Source organism: Crinia signifera, chromosome 1 (genome assembly GCF_055691185.1).
Source record: "Crinia signifera chromosome 1, ASM5569118v1, whole genome shotgun sequence".
NCBI classification, from domain to species: Eukaryota; Metazoa; Chordata; class Amphibia; order Anura; family Myobatrachidae; genus Crinia; species Crinia signifera.
In genome coordinates this window covers 310,668,131-310,687,835 of record NC_139217.1, presented here as the reverse complement: position 1 = coordinate 310,687,835, position 19,705 = coordinate 310,668,131, and the positions used below count along the sequence as shown (strand labels likewise).

The 19,705-nt window shown below is 40.6% G+C and overlaps 1 protein-coding gene across 14 annotated transcripts in view; it reads right to left on the bottom strand.

The window, feature by feature from the left end:
- LOC146079053 (transducin-like enhancer protein 4) overlaps positions 1 to 17,825 on the bottom strand; it is a 113,622-nt gene extending 95,797 nt beyond the window's left edge. For 5 of the 14 annotated variants that reach the window (XM_083186152.1, XM_083186156.1, XM_083186154.1 and 2 more), the window contains exons 1-4: positions 16,879 to 17,825; positions 14,669 to 14,766; positions 13,338 to 13,401; positions 13,088 to 13,132 (exon numbers count right to left, since the gene is read on the bottom strand). In XM_083186152.1, the coding sequence (XP_083042278.1) occupies positions 13,088 to 13,132; positions 13,338 to 13,401; positions 14,669 to 14,766; positions 16,879 to 16,923 (252 nt within the window). In that variant the 5' untranslated portion in view covers positions 16,924 to 17,825. Of the gene's footprint in view, positions 1 to 13,087; positions 13,133 to 13,337; positions 13,402 to 14,668; positions 14,767 to 16,047; positions 16,167 to 16,377; positions 16,397 to 16,878 lie in introns of those variants that run through there. The other 9 variants (XM_083186157.1, XM_083186155.1, XM_083186163.1 and 6 more) reach the window with 4 other exon arrangements.
- Positions 17,826 to 19,705: the final 1,880 nt, after the last annotated feature.

Sequence of the window (19,705 nt, the reverse complement as noted above, 5' to 3'; positions counted from 1 at the left end):
TTGTCCATAAATAATTGATCATAAATAATTTGAATTGGTCCTGGACCCCAACCCATGTCACCCCTGCAAGTGTCCCATGGCACACAGTTTGGGAACCCACTGTACTAACCTTTGAAAAAAGTGTAACCACACTGGTAAAGTGCTTTATGCCTATGGAGTCACTTCTGCCAGAGATTGATCTTCAGATACCTCTCCTGCAGCCAGACCTTAAATCTCAGTGGGGCAGATGTATTAAACCGGGAGAAGAGAAGATTGAAGGTGGTAATGCACCAACCCTGTCAAGTTTCAGGCTGTTTGGACAATTACAGTTAGTGGCCAACTGTCTGGTGCATTATCACCTTCAAATTTATCTCTTCTCGAGGCCAAATACATCTGCCCCACTGTGCCCATGCTGCCAAGCTAGAACACACATGGAGAACCGTTATTGCTACCATCATGCCTGCAAGTGTGTCGATTATTCAAACATAAGCCTGTGTGTCCATTCCCAAATCAGGACCTCAAGAACCCTCCAGACTCGAGTTTAAGGATATGCATTGTTATATACAGATTGTTAAACCAAGTGGACTAAGAATGTACTAATTAATTCACCTGTGTTAAGTCTGGATATCCTTAAGACCTGTTAAGGTGCTTTGAGGACCAAGTTTGGGAACCTAACATACATACTATTTGATGAAGAACACCTTAGACCAGGGCTGGGCAACACCGGCCCTCCAGATATTAATTAACTACACATCCCAGGATGCTTTGCATTAGTTTTGCTATGTTGCCATGCTGAAACTGATGCAAGGCATGTTGGGATGTGTAGTTCATCAACATCTGGAGGGCAGGTGTTGCCCAGCCCTGCCTTAGACAGAAAATAAATTTGAGATTGGTATACCAAATTCAGGCTTGGTTATTTGTTAAGCACACCACTATAGTATTAAAAACTGCTGTACTAACAGAGGCCAAGACACCATCTTTGCATTCATCTCTCAGGGGAAGCTAGATTACTCCTGTGAGAGAAATAAAATCGAGAAGACGCCTGTAGCCACCAATCAGTTCATATGTGTCATGTATCTAGCAGAGTCTGTAAAACTCCAGCCTGTATGTGTAACTATACCAATCGTCTGTCTCCACATATGTGCCTGTTCCCCCTACTTTTGCTCCAAAAATCCCCCCCCCCCCCCCCAACCATTTTTCTGCTTTACTACATGGTGTAAGAGGAAAAGCCAGTGCTGAAGGCATATGGTCACTAGGTCAACATGCTAACCACTGAAGGTCGACCCATGAAAAAGGATGACATGGATTTAGGTCAACAGGGGCATTAGGTAGACATTGGGAAGGTAGACTGTCAGAAGGTCAACACTAAGACATGGAGGGAGAATAAAACAGCATGTCAACTTTTTTCGGTGCAAAAAAACCCATGTCGATCTTTTGACTGTCGACCTTCCCAATGTTGACCTGCTTTCGTTGACCTAATGACTGTCTACCTTATGCATGTCAGCCTTCCTGTGGTTGACTTAATGATCAACACCTGTGCTGACTGTGGCTTACTGGAAGCAATGTTGAGCACCTGTGTACACATACATTCTAGTCATTTTTGTAGAATAGATTTTCCGGAGAAAGTTTGGAATCACTGGGCTAAGAACAGATTCTCCATGAAATGGTAGATGCATACAAAAAGTTAACGGTTTCCAGTTGGCATAAAAGAGGGCTGTTAAAACATCCCACATTTACTGTATTTTATAAAAAAATCTAATTACTGTAAGACCACTTTGATGATACAGGTTGAGTATCCCTTATCCAAAATGCTCGGGACCAGGAGAATTTTGGATAACGGATTATTCCGTATTTCGGAATATTTTAATATTTCAATGATGTATTTTGAAGTATCTTGCATTTATGCTGTATAAACACATAATATACACACAAATATATTTTATTACCACATAAAATACACAGAAATATATTTTAATTGTTCAAAAAACAAGGTTTCAAAATGTGAAACAAAATGTATGTACCATCTCAGCACTGAATTTGAATGCCAAGCAATCATTGTCTTGCACATATATAGTGCCATTTACATATCATGTCCCCAGTGATGCTGTTACAAATGTCTCCAGTGAGTTTTTAGCAAAAAAAAATTATTTTTTCACTTTCTGGAATGTCCGTATTTCGGAATAATTCGGATAACGGATATTCGGATACGGGATACTCGACCTGTATATTACAATACCTTAAATGTTGCTGTAAAAGGCTAAGAATGATTGAATGTAACTCAGTGCATTATCAAGGCTAAGAACTAAGTTTTATGCCAGCCTTACTAATGCAAGGTCAAACTAGCTGAACACTGAAGTATGAAGAAAGGGAAACTAGTATCTGGACAGCTACTTTCAGCAAAAAACAAAAAATAAAAAAATAAATAAATAAAATAAAACACACACGAGAAGTGGAATCAATGAGGAAGTAGATGGAAGACGCCCTGCATGCGATGCATCACATGCGACGCCCTGCATGCGTACAGCACGTATGATCTCCAGATCCAATCAGATGCGCATGGGACCATACATCAGACAGGATTTCAAACACATGCTATTCAGGATAATTTCACCCAATTTCTCAACCTGATCTGCAGAAATCGGGCACAAATTGCATAGTGTATGGGGGCCTTTAAATCTTAGCTTCAGGAAGATAAAAGTTACCAAGACTTTACATTCGATCAATATAAAACCAAATAGTAGTAAAAATATTTAAGACTACATTGAGTGCTTTTATGTATAAATTTTAATATTTCCCAATACTCATTTAAGATATATAAATAACCTTAGGGCTGCTATCCTATTAGTCCCAATGTATTTTCAGATGAATATCACGATTAATGACCGATGTAACTTACAACTGTGCATAAATGCTTTTGATACTTGTTGGTGATTTTGTAAGAAACAACAAAAGAAAAAAATATTAAAATAAAAGGATAAGTCACCTAGTATAAAACAGTGTAATGCATATGATGATTCAACACATTCACATATATAAGAGCAGGAAATCTATAGGGCATGCATCCTGAAGGTCATAGGACTTGCAGACTGACAATTTAAACTTCTAAATCACTGTGTTACCAAACTAAGCGTTTGCAATAAGAGAAAAAAAGCCAGTGACCTTGTCCTGCAATTCAGTGGAAAATAACAGTCATGATGATATGAATCAAGAATAGAAAATAAAAATACAAGACTATTGAAGCTTCCATAGCCTAATGAATAGTGATTATACTTATGTCAGAAGAAAAGCCTTAACATGTACAAAATAAGATCAGTTTTCAGCTATGTTATAAAAAAAATAAAGAAATGCATCAAATAGCTTGCACTGTCACCTTCAAAATAAATATAAAGTATTATGCTTCAATAATTTCTTCACTATCAGATTTGCCTGCAGTATAGTGAAGTATCTAATATAAGAAAGGAAACTAGCGGAACCTGTCACATTTACATTTAGGCTTCATTCACCTATGCAAAACATCTAGGAGGAGAGGTCCTACTGGCAATGCAGCACAATGCTACAAAAAGGAATGGCGTTAAATGGCGTTAAGTCCTACCCATCTTGCATTTTAAATAAAATAGGATGGGGGCCACTGTCTAATCTACACATGTTAAATATGTAAATTCTAAATTCAAGTGCATACAAGTAGAGAATTATGTTGGGTACACATCAGAACGATTTTGGCTCAATTCCCCAAATTTTGAAGCATCCGACAACCGATTGTATGTAAAAATCAGAATTGTGCAGGTTTTTAAATTACATTCCGATCCGATGCGTGTCCTCACCGGTCGTTGGGTCGCTTTGGAGATATTCCCTGCAGCACTAAAAATTAATCTACATTGGATTGGGTATAGATCATGTACTCCAATCCATCAAGCGACCATTGTACGATTTCAAGGGAATAGTTTCACGATCCTGGAACATGATTTGTCGTTCTGGTGTGTACCCTACTTTACAATTATACTGTGATGAATAAAAAAAAAAAAAAAAAAGTGGCTTATTCAAGCATGCATGATGTTTAGAAAACCTAGGGACTAATTCAGCATGAATTGCTAATCAGAGAATTTGCAGTGGTTTGCAACTAGATAGTTGCCACCCATACAAAAATTAGTAACCGCCCCATATAGATAATCACCATCAACTCGAAAATCTAGATGCAATTTTCAAACCAAAGTGTTTTTGTTGTCTGTGCAAATCTGGAGTAAAGTGAGGCTTCCACTAATCTGTGACCAAAACAGGTCGGAAACGGTCAGTGCTGACATCAGACCCCCCCCTCAAAAATTCTTGGGCACGCCTGCATATTTTCATCCAACCCCAGAAAACAGTAGGATTTACAATCCATTTTCAGTCGCTATTTCCCTTCACGCATTTGCAATGCATATGGTACTCATACACAGTTAATATATAGGGTGGCATTCAATTGTTATATCAGGCCAGATCTCCTGTCTAAAGTGATGGGAGATTGTGTAGTTACATTCAATTGATCTATTTTTTTATTTTATTTTTGCGCATATCGCAATTATGGTCAGTTTTAGCCACGCATTTGCGCATTTCAGATCACCACCTCAGAGATAGTGAGGCGAAATGGTGGTGAAAAACAATTGAATACTGCCCATAAATATATATTGGGGAATTAAATTAGAATGGAGGGGATGTAGCTCCCAGGATGATTGCCTGCAACAGTTTTACATTACACAATTGTATTTGTACAACATTAACAAGGAGTTCATATCCTTTCACTAGGACCACTGAGCCTTAAAAGGGGCATACACTCAGGGCGATTTTAGCGAACGCTTAGAAATAGAGCACTGATCGCACCATGTGTATGCCCTGCAGCGATGGCGATGGACGGTCCTGCGCATTGCTATCGCATGCAGTAAAATACAGCGCTTGCACTAGCTTTCCGGCTAGATCGCAGAGCTTTGCCAATTATAAATATGCAGCACAAGGCATTTTGGGTGCATCGCAGGACACCCACGATGTGTGCCGAGCGATCATGCTTAAGCACGTTATTTAGCAAAATTGCCGGATCACCAGTGTGTACGGGGCTTTAAATACCAACTGGATTAGACTAAATACTTACTAATAACATTTACAAATGTGTAAGTAAACATTTTAAAAGCTTATCAGAACGGAAAATAAAAAGGTAACATGATTGAGATCTTTCAGGCACACAACAGACTTCCTAGTCATTAATACATTTTGCAGAAAATGGTTGATAACTGAACAATAGCTTGTACTTAACTGCAAGGTACAGGTAAATACAACGTTTGACCTCTTATGTTCTATCATGATATGGGAACTTTTCTAAAGTTCTCTATAGAATGCAGTCCTTATTTTAAGGTTAGTAATTATTTTATGAGCATATATTAGGCTGGTTAGACACTTTACTGACTTGTCCTCCCAGCCGAGCGGATTATTTTGGTATGCATAGTGTACAGTATATGCATTTACCAATCGGCCCACGATATACGTAGCACACTTCACAAATGGACGCTTTTAAAATGTGACTGCTCAGTTGCAAAATTGTTGGTGTAGCCAACATTTATGCGCTGTTTGGCAAGTGGGTCATAAACACAAGCGGGTAAAAGAATGAGGCTTCCACCAAGGTATATCGCATCGGCTGCGATTACAGGTTGACATGATGGGCAGTATTCGATGGAGGGGGGGGGGGGGTTGCCTTCAAACCCCCTTACCTTGTTCAATGCTTTAAGGAAATCCTCACCATGAGAAGCCGGCGACTATTCGCTTCAACGGCGAGGTACTTTGCATTTAACGGCCTCACTCAGTTTCCACCTCGCCTCAGGGAACAGGTGATGGTGGAAGATGGCGAGTGAACCTCACTGCAGGGGGGGAGGGGCATTAAATACCCTGACTGTGAGTAATCGACCCTGCTCGACATCAGGGCATTGAATACTGTCAGATATGTATGCACGGCATCATTCACAGGCATATCTTCTGTACACATGGACAGATACGATATGTTGTTTGCCAATAGAGCAACATTGTATAGTGTGTAGTAGAGGCAGCGATAACATGGTGTCCATTCACTAATGGAAACACAAAATAGTGAATAATATAACAACCCGCCAATTCTAGGGGGAATACTTGCTGAAAACTGCATTTAAGGAAAACCACAATTTTCAAAAATGCCATTTTAAAATAAATATTAATTAAAAAAGTTTCTGAAAGGGTACTACATAACTAACAGTTTAGTGTACTGCAGCTTTGCAATCTAAAAACAGGAATTGAAAAAGCAAGATCTGAAGACATAACATGTTTTGCTTGGTTGCTGAAGACTGCAAAACCACAGTTCTGCAGAGTTTAATGGATGTGGCTCAAAGCCACTGAGTAATACTTTGGTTTACCAAACTGCAGTAAACAGTCTTGTCTGGGTCTCTTAAATTTTCCAGACCTCTTAGAAAAAGTGTGAGAAGTAAAAATCTCTAGATATTGACAAAAATCCAAGTGATAGATTATCAGCGCCCTCACATTTCTAAAGAGCAATAACGTATAATCTACAATATTATACCTTCTGACAATTAGAGACAGATTACGGCTATTAGGTTTACCTAAGAAAGTTGCCAGTGTATCAATGACTGAGCTGGATGCTTGGTGAACTACTCATTTACAAAGCAGTTTCAAGATAATCAACACTTGCATCATTTGCATGATGAACAACAGCAGAAGAGCCCAGGGAAAAACAAAAAAACAAATGAAATAAAATAAAAATACTCAAAATGTCAGCTGTTCAGTTTCACTAAAGTAAAAAAAAAAAAAAAAAAACACACACATAAGTGATGACATACATCCTATATCTCTGTGGTTGACTTGCCTCATATTTGATGTAGTTTAGGGACTAAACAGCATGGTCTAGTTACGTTCCGCTGTGGTTACAGAAGCCCTTGCTGGCATCCTAACAGACTGCACAACCAAACCGACATCAAATATCTCTGCAAACACAGAGCCTAACTCACAGTCATTTTGGTTTACCTACTGTGTTGTCTCATCCTCGAATACTTGCAAATTAACATAGCTAGGTCTATTTAAAAAAGCCCACACATATATAAAGCTTAAAAAGCCAGAGACTCAGCTGTCATTTGCACAGGGAATATGATCATCCTTCCAACAGCAGAGAAAACAACAATTGAAATCTAATTCTGAAATAGAGCAAGATCTTTTAGATCCTCCAATATGACTAGGTATGAGTTTTTTTTAGTGTATAAAAAGTCTTCTGCAGAAAGTTATATAAACAAGACCGAAAAAAAAAAAAAAATGGAGGCCCGTCCTGCATACATTACTAATCACCAAGGGCTTGATTCAGGTTGGCTCACTAGGCAGCATATATTTGCTCCCCCAATCGTTCCGTTGAAAATCTCTCTGTAGGTATACTCCTTAAATCTGTGATTGTGCCATAACAGTGAATGGTCCTGATAAAGGCCGCACTTTTGAAGGCCGTTGATGTGTCAAAGTCAAGACAGGTTGTGGAGGCATGGAACAGTGTCAATTGACACAAGTGATAAACAGCTGGATACTAAAACACATTCCTTGGAAGTTTGCAGTGTTTGAAAACATGACCCTCCAGAGATGGCTGTAGTACAGTACCATGGAAGCAGCCAGGAAACAGTACTGCAATTACTAAAGGAAATGGTACTAATACTAACCTCCTTTGAATAAATGATATTTAACTTCTTGGAAGGATGAGACGACATTTTAATATTTAGGGGGTATTCAAAACTGGATGATTTTTCCAGTAGTTTTAAATAAAATCGGCCAGCACCTATTAAAAATGAAAACGGCCGGGACTCGCTGCTCTTTGAAAAGCCAAATCTGCATTTGCAGAAAAAGACGCTAAACGTACAAATTAGCGGCCAAATCTGCAGGATCAAAAAACAATCAAATTGGGATTGTTTCCTGAAAATTGTAACAAAATAAAAAAAGGGAAGGAAATAGAATAGATGGAATGAGAATTCCATCTAATCTGCACAAATACATTGGAAATATAGGGAAACCTTGAATACCCCTCTTAAAGAGAACTAGCATACAATAGGGTCTTTTCTACCAACAACTACTAAATACAGCTACCAAAAGACTGAGAGGTGCATCACTAAAGAAGCTTACTATTTCCTGAGCATGGACATTTTAGGAGATAAAGAGAGAATATGACAGGTCTTCTTTTAGTGTTTAAATATGTACTAATACAAGCCGGTATTTTATGAATATTTGATATTGTGATCATCTATATTTTTATTATTAATAACCGGCTCTTTTGCGCCATACACACAGGCCACATTTCTAATTGATCTGTCTAGATCGCTTTGAAATGAAGCACAGAGTGATCTATGTGTATGGCCCCTGACTAGTGTTCCAGCTAGGCTGTTTTTGCGGGGCGCTGCGTCCTGCCCTATTTTTTTTAAGGGCAAAATGCGCCCTGCTCCTCCGGCAGTGCCCCGCTAAAACAGCCTGCCTCCTACTCCTCTGGTGGTACTGGGGAAGCCCAGTGCCGCAGTAAATAGCGATGCCCAGTGCTTCCCCGGCAGTGCAGAGCCTTCGGGGCAGCCGGGCCCACCCCTTTCAGTGACGGCGGCAGCTGGGCCAGGCCCTTTGCATCACGGTGCGGCCACACCCCTTTTGTGACATCGGCGGCCCGGTCCGCCCCCTTGATGCTGCCCCCATGTAGCGGCACCCTGCCCGCCCATGTTCCTAGAAGGAACACTACCTGACGATGGGCAGACCCGTGCATCACTATCACCTGACTGCAGTATAAATCTCGTCAGCACTAGTGTTCACTCAATTGAGAACACTGGCTGTGACAGGTCACTTAGCACATATCACTGATGCAGCGGCATGCCGAGTGGTCTCTGCTTAACACACTGCTTTCATCACCCCATGTGTACAGGGCTTTTCTTTTCAGTGTTTTGCGAGGTGGAAAGTAAATAGTTGGAATATGGTATACTAGGGGAAAGCTTTGAGGAGAAACTGAAGTCATTCTCACTTATAAAAAACAATGCAAATTTGGTGTAAATGATAGTACAGACAGGTGTATTCTTTGACTGGAATGGGTTATATCAGGAGCAGACTGACTTAAGGTGCCCAAAAACGATGCAATGTGCTCTGTGCGTTTTGTACTAGATCGCAATGCATATAGTTCAAAACAAATGTGTTGTGCTACAACAGCAAGAGTTTTGAACTAGATGCGTTGAGATCTAGTCCAAAAAGTAGGTTGCACATATTTTGTACTTTGCAATGTGATGTGTGCATAGCATCTCAAGCCAAAAGCGCACCGTGCATGGGCACCTTTACAGAGATCAGTATTGCTTCCAAAATCAAATCCACTCCAATTTATTATAAATGAGCTCCTCCATCAGAACCAAAACGTTAATACATTTTTACAAGACTTGGGAGTACTGTCGCATACATTGGGGTCTTCTAGCCCACGAGGTGGGCACACAGGCAAGCACTTACTGTGGATACAGCCACCATAAGAGTGCAAGGACTGGTTGGTACACTATCATTTTTTTCTATATTCAAGTGAAACCCAACAGCATGGATTTGTCTCTTTCAACTGGTACAGTAGTAAGAAAAAATAAAATAAAAAATAATTCTGCTGTACCCCAAATATTATATTTAAAAGGAACTGATGAACAGAGCAGATTATTGATACATCTCTTTAAACATAAACCAACGTAAGCAGTTTTCATTTCTCCAATTTTCCAAGAAATACTAACATTTTTCAGAAGTGAAACTGCTACGCACTTCTTTGCCACACATTTACATTCTAGTAGAGACTAATGGTATAGAACACATTACAGCTATTCTTACACAACCTACCCATAATCCCTTGCAGAAAAACAAACAATATGCTATTTTGTTTCTGGTAGCATACTGGTAACAATCTGCTGAATGCCTTTCATTACATTTCTTGTCAACATTAGGGCCAACTGTGGAATAGGAAGTCTGACAGTTTACTAAGAAAACACGGATCTTCCTACTATAGAAGCAGAACATCCTTGCATTCACCAGCATTCAGGAAGACAAACCATTAGCAGAATCTAACAAAAGTACTCCTATGAGCGCATGCTCTCCACAACCGATATATATTCTTTTAAAATATTAGATACCCCACATATTAAGAAAAAAAAAAAAAAAAAAATTATGTAAAAGGATTTGTTACAATACTCAAATAAAATGGTTATAAATTTACACAAAACTGGGGATTTATTGGAAATCTGTGAAGTCCTAGTGCCTGCTAATCTAACTAAACAAAAAATAAAAACGCACTAAAATGCCCAACCTAATTAAAAACAGCTTCTTCTGTAGCCGCAGCTTATTTACACATTAACTTCAGCCTACTTTCGGAAAATCCAGTCTATTCACTGAAACACGCAGGCCCTTTTATCTGCCCTGGACAGCATTTTCTCCGGCAGATGAAGTAGATGCCGATTGATTTGCTGTCGAGCATGGTAAATTAATAGCAACAAATTGCTGAGGGCCCAGCTCGCTGCTTCACCATGCTTCGGCAGTTCTGCTTTATTTGCTCCATGATGGGCAGCAGTCAGCCCTCTTCAAGTCAATTTCTTCTTAACAACCTGCAATACTTTTCAATGGTGAAAATAGAGCTATTCCTTGTAAGTCAAAAATCAATACCCTATAGCCCTTAGAAAATGCTAAACAAGCAGTATTGGCAATCCACTTGGTACTAGAGGGTATCAGATATAAAGCAAATCCATAGTGCCTCCCTCCTTCAAGTTATTACAGTTTGCTAAAAGGATTCTAATGCCATTTATCATAATTTGCCATCGACTGCTGCATCTACAATTATGACATCCTATCAGGCTGCCGAGTCCTTTCATGTCTGCTCAATTAATATTTCAGCAGCACTTCAAAATGGCTGTTGCCCAGGTCTAGCAATAAAATTTACATGGCGAGAGCAACAGATTCCTTTTCAATAGGCACGGCTGCATTTAACCCTACAGGCGCAGACACAGGGCTCCATGCATGCTGGGAGAAAGGCTCTGACATTTCCAGCAAAACCATACACTGTTAGAGGATGCACATTAAAAATGTATTAAGCCAGAGTGAAAACAAGCAGGATTCTATTTCCATAGGGAATAACATGGTTTCCCTTTTATGCATACATTGTAGCCTTGAATAGCTATTAAAAATATGTAATTGTTAATTATTATTACAGCCAATGTCACAGTAGCTACCGTTCCCTTCCTTCAACAAAAACAGATGAGGAAGAGAGAAAAAAAAAAAAAAAATAGTACATTTTATATGCATTCAACATCTAGGCTACAGCTATTTACTCAGTTACCAAAATTTAAATTAATTATGTTCTCAAACATAATTGTTAAAAATTGGCAACATTACACAGGCTTAATTAAGATTAAATCCAATTTACTAAATGTACTTTAATTGGTACTAATTGCATTAGCTTTCCTTTCAGAATGACAAATTCCCCATAGGTTTCGCTTTAATAGTCTTCTATCAAAATCAACACTGGATGACTGATGATGAGCATCAAAACAAGGGGGGAGGGCTGTGCTGGAAACATCGACCCCACATGGTTACAGCCGTGTGTTTATTCTTTCATCAATTTGGCAAGTCAGAATACTGCCTCAATCACAGCGCTCATTTTATGTTCCAATGAATGAATATACCACAAGTTTAAAAAAAAAAAAATATATATATGCTCAAGAAGATGCCAAGATAAACAGACTGAGCTAACATGGAAAAAACAACATACATCATTTCAAACACACAAGAGGTTAAAAATAGCAGGGTCACCAATTACTGGGGGGTTCTACCAAGGTCTCTGGAGATCTCTGCTTTTATACCCTGAGAGGCTTAAATCTAATAAAACTAACTCGATCTGTAGCACTCTGTCCAATTATGCCGCAGGGTAACTTCACAGAATTATAACCTGCTTTCTGTTGTAAGGGTATCGAGTAAGTACATCTGGATGAGCGCCTGAGAGGAACCAAGGCCGTCTGTCTAGTGGATGAAAACAAAGACACATATACCCCCTTTCGTCCCCTCCCCTTCCCTCTTCTGCTTTGGTGAAAAGAGGAGGAAGCCGAGATTAAAAGAGAATATAGTAAGTAGGTGGTTTTGCAGGGCTGTCTGTAGTTCTTAATGCGATAAACAGCCTGCAGGATTTTGGGTAAGATTGCATTTAAGAAAGACTGTATAAAGATCAATTTTGGAGTAGAAGGGAGATTATGTAGCTTCTCTTTTAAGCTGTAAAAATCAAGGTGAACCGACAAGACGGTGGAAATATGACAGCATAATCTTGCTCATAAAATTCAGCAAACTCCCTCATAAAATAAAATACATATAAAATAGATAAATATAGGGAGAGGACATTCACAAAACATTCGAAAAAAAAAAAATCAAGATTCAATATCATAATAGCTACCAAACGCTAGATCATTAAACTCTTTACAGCAACCAATTAATTCCCCAGCTGCAAACACTGACGTGCAATATTTAGAGCAGTATAAAACACTGATAATTACTAAGCAAGTCTGATGCAACAATTCACTACTGCCATCAGAAATTGATGAAGTCCACAAGTATTACCGAGTTGTTTACATTACTAATTTGAACAAAAAACACCCGTAATGGAAAATTATATTCTAATTAAACGTAATCCTCCGTAATCCGCAATTCCAGTCATAATTACACATACAACATCCCCATTAAAGTGTAAAGTGCAACCCTTAACAATTGTCTTTACAATGTTTGGAATTAAAATGTCATTTATCTCTTGAATCCGCAATCAACAATAGAGTTTGATTGCTTAGATTTTAGCACAATAAGTACTTGATAAGCAATGCGTTTTATTCATATTCCTTAAAAACACATGCAATTTTCATAGCCAACCATTCCACTGATTAAGTGAGCAATACGGCCATATAAGCAGACACCACGAGTCAAAGCATAAATACAATATGACATATACAAAATTCTTGACTTTGAATGTATGTATATTTAATTTACAGTCGTAGGAAATATGAAGGGTCTTTGTATAAATATAAATACAAGGGGAGAAGATAATTAAACGTACCTGTTTATGCATCTCAATGTTCAACCCATACGACATTTCATAGTACTGGAGAAACAAAGAACAGAAAGCCCATTAGACAGCCTCAGAGCTACGGGTCGAAGAATGCTGTAATATGACAGAGGAGCATACGGACTATCCAAATGGTTTAACCTATAATCTAGATTTTGCCTCCAGAAACAAGTCTGGTATGTAAGGCAACTGTAAACAGAAATGCAAAAGGACATTTCAGTTGGCTCTACGGCTTTCTTACCATAACATAATGTCGCTGCATCTCCGTCTTCTCGCTGGCCAGTTTTTCACATTCCAGTTTCAAGCTGCACAAAGCAATGACAAAAATGGTCATATTTACACTGCACTGACTTTTACCACAGCAATCTAAACGGAGCCATAAAGAAGATAGAATTAGGGCTGGTTTATGTTCCAGTGAAGCGCTGATGAGGTAGATTGTTCTAATGGCTCCAAAAAGCACAAACGCTAGCCTGTTGACACGGTGTAGTTAACTATTTTATCTCAGGAAGAAATCATTAGTGTATTTTTAATCATCTGCAGACAGTCACATCAGCTCAGAGATTGAGCTATGATTGTATTCTGCATTGCCCCTTGTCAGTCTACAGCTGGGCAGGCTTTGGAGCACAGCTATTGCATCACTAAAACTCCCATCATTATTATCCAGCCAACTGCCAAGGACACTTGGAGTTGTACTCAAAGAACAGCTGTGGAGATGAAGAAAGGGTTACCATTATGTAGGAACAGGGAAAAAATATGAACTCGAGAATGGTTCATCAATAAAGGACGTTTTTGATAGATAGTAACTATCAGCAATGTGTTATTAGCACATACAAATGCTTTCAATCCTGTCACTACTGTGGTGACATGAATTGCATGTTGCTCAAATGAAAAGGGGATTACACAGTGTAATCCAGCACTGTAAACAGGGGCAAGAATTAATGATTTTCTGACTGTTAACATTTCTTATGCTGGATATTCAGGTCTACCAACCTATTCTGGTTTTATATGTGCAATTTGGTCCTCTGCTTTCCACTTTAAACATGCAGATACATTACAGGTTCTATGAAATTGATATAAAGCTAGTCTTTCCCCAGAAAAAGTTTTATAATTTGTATTACTATTTACATAGAACCTATGCAATATTTGCTATTAGTATAAATATTTGGTGTTTAGCAAAATAATAGATGTGCCCTACCACTTGAATTGCCAAAGGCTGCTTAATCATGTTTACCGCATAGAGCCAACAGGCATTTGAAACCACTAACCTCTGATCTCAAACACTGGAGGAGGTAATCTACACAGGTGAGATCACCTCAAGGTAAACTTCAGCAGCGCATTTGTACCATTGTTGTAACAGTTGAGCAGTTTATAAAAGCACATGCTTGTAATCATAGATAATGGGTATACACTGCCACATATTTGGCTCAGAGAAGCGAAGGTGTTTTAACATGCATTTCCTATAGGAAAAGGCCAAACCCTTTGAACAGTTAACGCCTTATGTACACACACAAAAAAAAAAAAACTGACAAGGACTAAGCAAATACAAGGATCAGTTAAAGTAAATAGTATTACCTGTGGTACTGAGCCTGTAAAAACTGAAACTCCTCCTTAATCCGATCACACGATTCGGATATGGTAAATTTGAAGGGCTGAGCTGGCTGATGCGGAGCCTAAAACAATAAATATTAATTATGAAATGATCAGGCTAGGCTGCTTCTTAATTGCCAGAAAGGCGTGGGTCTGCCCTATAAAATGGAGATGATTATAGTGCTTGTAGAAAACCAAAGTCCAGGAATCGTAAATAGATCACAAGCGCAAAAGCTAGGTTTCTCAATCGTCACCATACGATGAAGAAAAAGGCCATCTGTAGAACACAGGTGTTTTTGGAGATGACGGATTAGAGAAAATCACACCTTTAACATTAGGGGTGCAGAACAGACCTGCAGCTAAAAGGTGACCTTCTTAGAAGAAGAAATCTGGATCAGGTACACCATGATACTAACATTTTGGCAGAGAATGAATAAAAGTTATCAAGTATGCGGTCCATAAAACATAGCTACATATAATAATAAAAAAAGTTACATTTAATATGTAGAAGATAAAATGTAGATTTTTCTCTCATCATATCTGGAAACAAAAAGAAATCGCTGTATCTGATCTTCCTTACATTACGTATTCATGAGGCTTATGTATACAGTAAACACTGTTTATTGACATAGCCAAAAATACAACCTGCTTTTAAGTCCAATACCATAAACATACAAAAAAAAAAAAAAAAAAAAAAAAAAAAAAAAACATATACATCATTACATAGAATCACATGCACACACATAACCGTTAATCATTTATAAAATACTATATGCATGATGGGTAGATTCATATAGCACAGCAGTCTATGTGCTGTAGGATCTCCTATCTATTAGGGTCCCCCAGTCTTCAATCTGGTGTTAAGTGAACCAATAAAGAGGAAAAAAATAAAAAGCCAGAAAATAAAAGGCAATATGATAAATGGTGTGCTGGCTTCTCTTATTTCAGACACTCCGCAGATTAATTTAGTCTGAGCCTGGAAGAAAATGGCCACAACACGAGCATATTTTTCTTTACTAAGGTCGTTTGCTGGAGAGAAAAGATCAGAGCATTTGGGCAGAGGGAAGTCAATCTGCCATCAGCCTCTTCTGTCTACACAATAGTGTATTAAGGGATCACTGTGTGTTCCAGTTACATTTCACATTTCGGTAATAACCGGAAATAGGAGAGCAAACTTGTTACAACAACATCTACAAAAAGTCTTCAAAATGGTTTTAACAACTTGTAATTATTTGGCTCCACTAATTCCCAAAGCGGATGGTGAATCATACTGCGCACTTAGGTTTGTTTTTTAATAAAATATGAATCTATATGAATCTGTCCATATCTATCCACACACACTTCCTGTTTTATCCTAGATTCACCTTATTTCTGGGACTGTAGTGCATGTCAACAGCCACCATCTAAGCATTAGTTTCATAAGGATAATGGAACGTAAGAGTAATAAAAAAAAAAGAGAGATCTGTTCTCAACTAAATACAATAGCAAGCCAAAAGGGGGAAAGCAAGATGAACCCAGGTCAGAGATGAGAAAGACCTCACAGTGTATTATGTGAGGAGGAAAGCACACAATCCAAGATAAGCAAAGCTGGGGTGGGAGGGAGAGAGACGAGAGCCTTGTCCAATGTAAGCATACTAGGGAAACACACAGTCCGAGGAGAGGAAAGGAGGGAGGGGGGGAAGAGTCTCACACACCAAATGTTACAGCTCACTCGGTGTGGGGGAGTCTGATCCACTGACATAATGGCTTATTCAGCTCCAGCATCCACTGTCCCACTTGCAGCACATTGAACAGTGGCTGCTGTGATGTTCTTCGCCCTCTATATAAGGACTGTCCCCACAATACAGACATTTTCCTTGTGTGTGTCCTAGGAGAGATCATACAGTACAATAGGAGGCTCCAGATGAGGGACATGGGAAGCTCAGCATTAGGGGAGGGGTCAGGACTGCACAGAGGACCACACGGCTGTGGGAGAGAGGAGGACTGAGTATAACACACACGCACACATTACAGGAGGAACAAAGAGAGCACAGCAGCATACGCTGCTCTTACTTTACTGTATATGATATATCCGCATTATTACACAGGGAGTGCTGGGGGTAAAGGGCCCTCCATGGCCACACCTGGGGAGGAAACGGGGGGGGGGGAAGGGGGTGTAATGAGGTGCTAGAAGGGCCACCGTGCCCTGTACTCACCGGGTGCCTGGACTGGGGATACATCTTGCTCAGGTCTCGAATCATCCAAACCGCTTGTTAGGTGCCTCTCCCAGGAGCACGAAGGTTCATTGACTAATTGCCGGAGAGGAGAGGGGGGTTCCCCCTGCGAGCAGGAAGGGAGGAGGGAGAGCAGAGAGAGGGGGAGGGAGGGTGCGTGTGATCCAGCTAATGACACTGCTGCCCCCGGGGTCCCTCTGCTAATAGCAATGCTAATGCTGCTGCCCAGCCGGAGGGTATCTCTGATCCCCGAAGCGAAACCTTCCACATTCCACGGGGGGAGGAGGAGGGGGCAACTGGATCGGTTATTGTGCCGACCCCGCTCTCATTGTCTGCGCCCAGGACAGGGGTGTGATGCTCCGTGACACCCGCAACCCGCACAGGGTGGCAGCACACAACAAATCACACAGCGATGGAGAGAGGCGGAATATTGACACAGCTAGATCCACGGCGAGAGCAGCACACACCCGCAGCGGCGGCGGCACACGGGCAACAAAGCAGCTGCTGTCTTCTGTACAACTTTCTGATAAGTCGGTAGGAAGGAAGGCAGCGCTGGAGGAGGAATCTCCCCGGTCCCCTCCTGTGATCCCCGGGCGGCTGGCAGCTCGGAGTGCCCGGTGCTCTGTGTTGTTGATGTTGCCTCGTCCGCTCTTTCCAGCCCTTATATCCAACCGATTGCAACAGCCCCGCTCCCCGCGTACACGGCGACACGCACTCACACTTCTGGAGAGGAGGGGGGGACAGAAAGCCGCGACTTGGAGCCAGAGGATCCCGCACCGACCAGGCTAGCACCACTCGCGGCAGCTCCCACAACACGCTCTGTGTAGGTGACTTCTATGACCAAATTTAGCAGCAGCAAATCATTAACATTCTGATACATATTCACAACATTGAGGCGAGAGCTCCCGTTCCTGCTGGTAGATGTAGTCCGCAGCCGAACGCTTCCTCTAAGTAGACGCGCGTCCTTCCCGAATATAAAACTACAATTCCCAGAAAGCAGTGCCAAAGCGGCCCCGCCCGTGGAGCCAAGCTCTGGGTCTCGCCAGCCAATAGCAAGCATAGGAACGCTAATCGACACTCTCCAATGACTGCCTATCATTTCCCTTTTGGCCAATAAGAGAAGCAAAAGATTCTTCTGTCATTGGATAATCCCCACGTGGGGTGTAGACGTATCCGGAGAAGTCTTCTCCTCTTTGTCCTGCCTCTCTCATCCAATCGGTGACAGAGTATGCTCAGAGCCCCGCCCTGGGCGGTGTCACATGGGGGAGGGAGAGGGCTGGCGGATCTCATAACGAGCGTTCGAACAGGAGAAACATTTGTCCGGCTGTCAATCAAAGTAACGTGGGCCACTTGCTCGCTGTTAGTCAGTGGATGAGGAGCTGCTGCTGCTCTGTGTGGCAATCTGTGGTGAAAACAAGCATGGAGGCATGAGGAGTCAGAGAGGAGGGGGGCGCCTGAACGCCTACATCACCACATGTCCTTCTCCCTCCTCTTGCTCCCTTGTCCTATGTTAGCTATCACCCACATCAAGGAATGTTGGCTAATTAGAGTCCAGTGTCTCCTTAAAGAGACAAGCCTGGCCTTGTGCAGCGTGCTGAGAAATCCATGCTAAGTGAAGGCAGAGAGGAGGGACAGGCCTAACCTACTTCCCTTGGCTCATACCAATTTTACGCACCACTGGAGCTGGCATAATTTTCATGTGAAAAAAAGAAGAGGGGGGTGGAGGGAGAAGCTGTTCTGTGCTATTTACAGACCCAACAAGCTGCTTGGATGGCTGAGCCCCTAACCCGCCTCAACCGCCTTGCTCTGCACGCATTATTGGTTCCAAGGATAGCTATCGGCCGCACAATCTTACATAAAAAAAAATAATAATAATTGCTGCTTCTGTGTATATGACAGACCATGTAAATTCTCAGCTTAAGAGGCCTTTTATTGCCAGCTCATCACTTCGAAATGGGTGTGAAAATAAAAATAGCAATTTAGCAAAGGAGTAATTATTTGAAATTTAAGGCGAGTTTAAAGTGCACTGACCTGTAGTGAATTGGGGTTTATTTTGAGCTTCTGTAATGTGTGTGTCAATGCAGTCGATTACTTGCGTTCATCATTATCTGTATGTGAGCGCTTTTAAATGAAGTAAGATGTACCTTAGCATTTACATCTGTTTCCTCATGTGTGGGCTGAGACGGATATAGGGGGTCTACGTACAAAGAATCCTGCCATGATTATTTTAAATGTATATCAAAGCGGGGAGAATATATATATATATATATATATATATTTTTTTTTTTTTTTTTTTTTACATGATTATGTACATTATTAAAGTTTGCTCACTGACAATGGTAGCAATAAGCAGTATCCCTACAATTTACTTATCTGTATGACCGGCTCTACCATTAGGCAGCTGCCCAGGGTGCCAGGATCTGGGGGTGTCACTGATTGTGCCCTACACAAATTGAAGGATATCTATGAAATCCTTGTTATACTTAATGCAGGTGTCGGCTGTGGAACTTCTAATGGTGTGTACACAAGGTGTGATCTGGTGGCCACCAATATTGATTTGATAGGAATGGAGGGACTGCGCGTGGGTACATGCTGCACTGAGCATGTCTCTTGTTCCAAGATGGTAGAAATGCAGCTAAACACGGTGCAATTTTGACAAACTTCCCATTTATTTGGACTATATAGTCAAATTCGATAGCCAAAATCACACTGTGTGTACACACTGTAAGAGGCCACCTCTCCACTTTAAATTAAGGGACTTGAAAGTGGGTATTGGGGGGGCAGTAGGTTGAAGTTTTGCCTAGGGTGC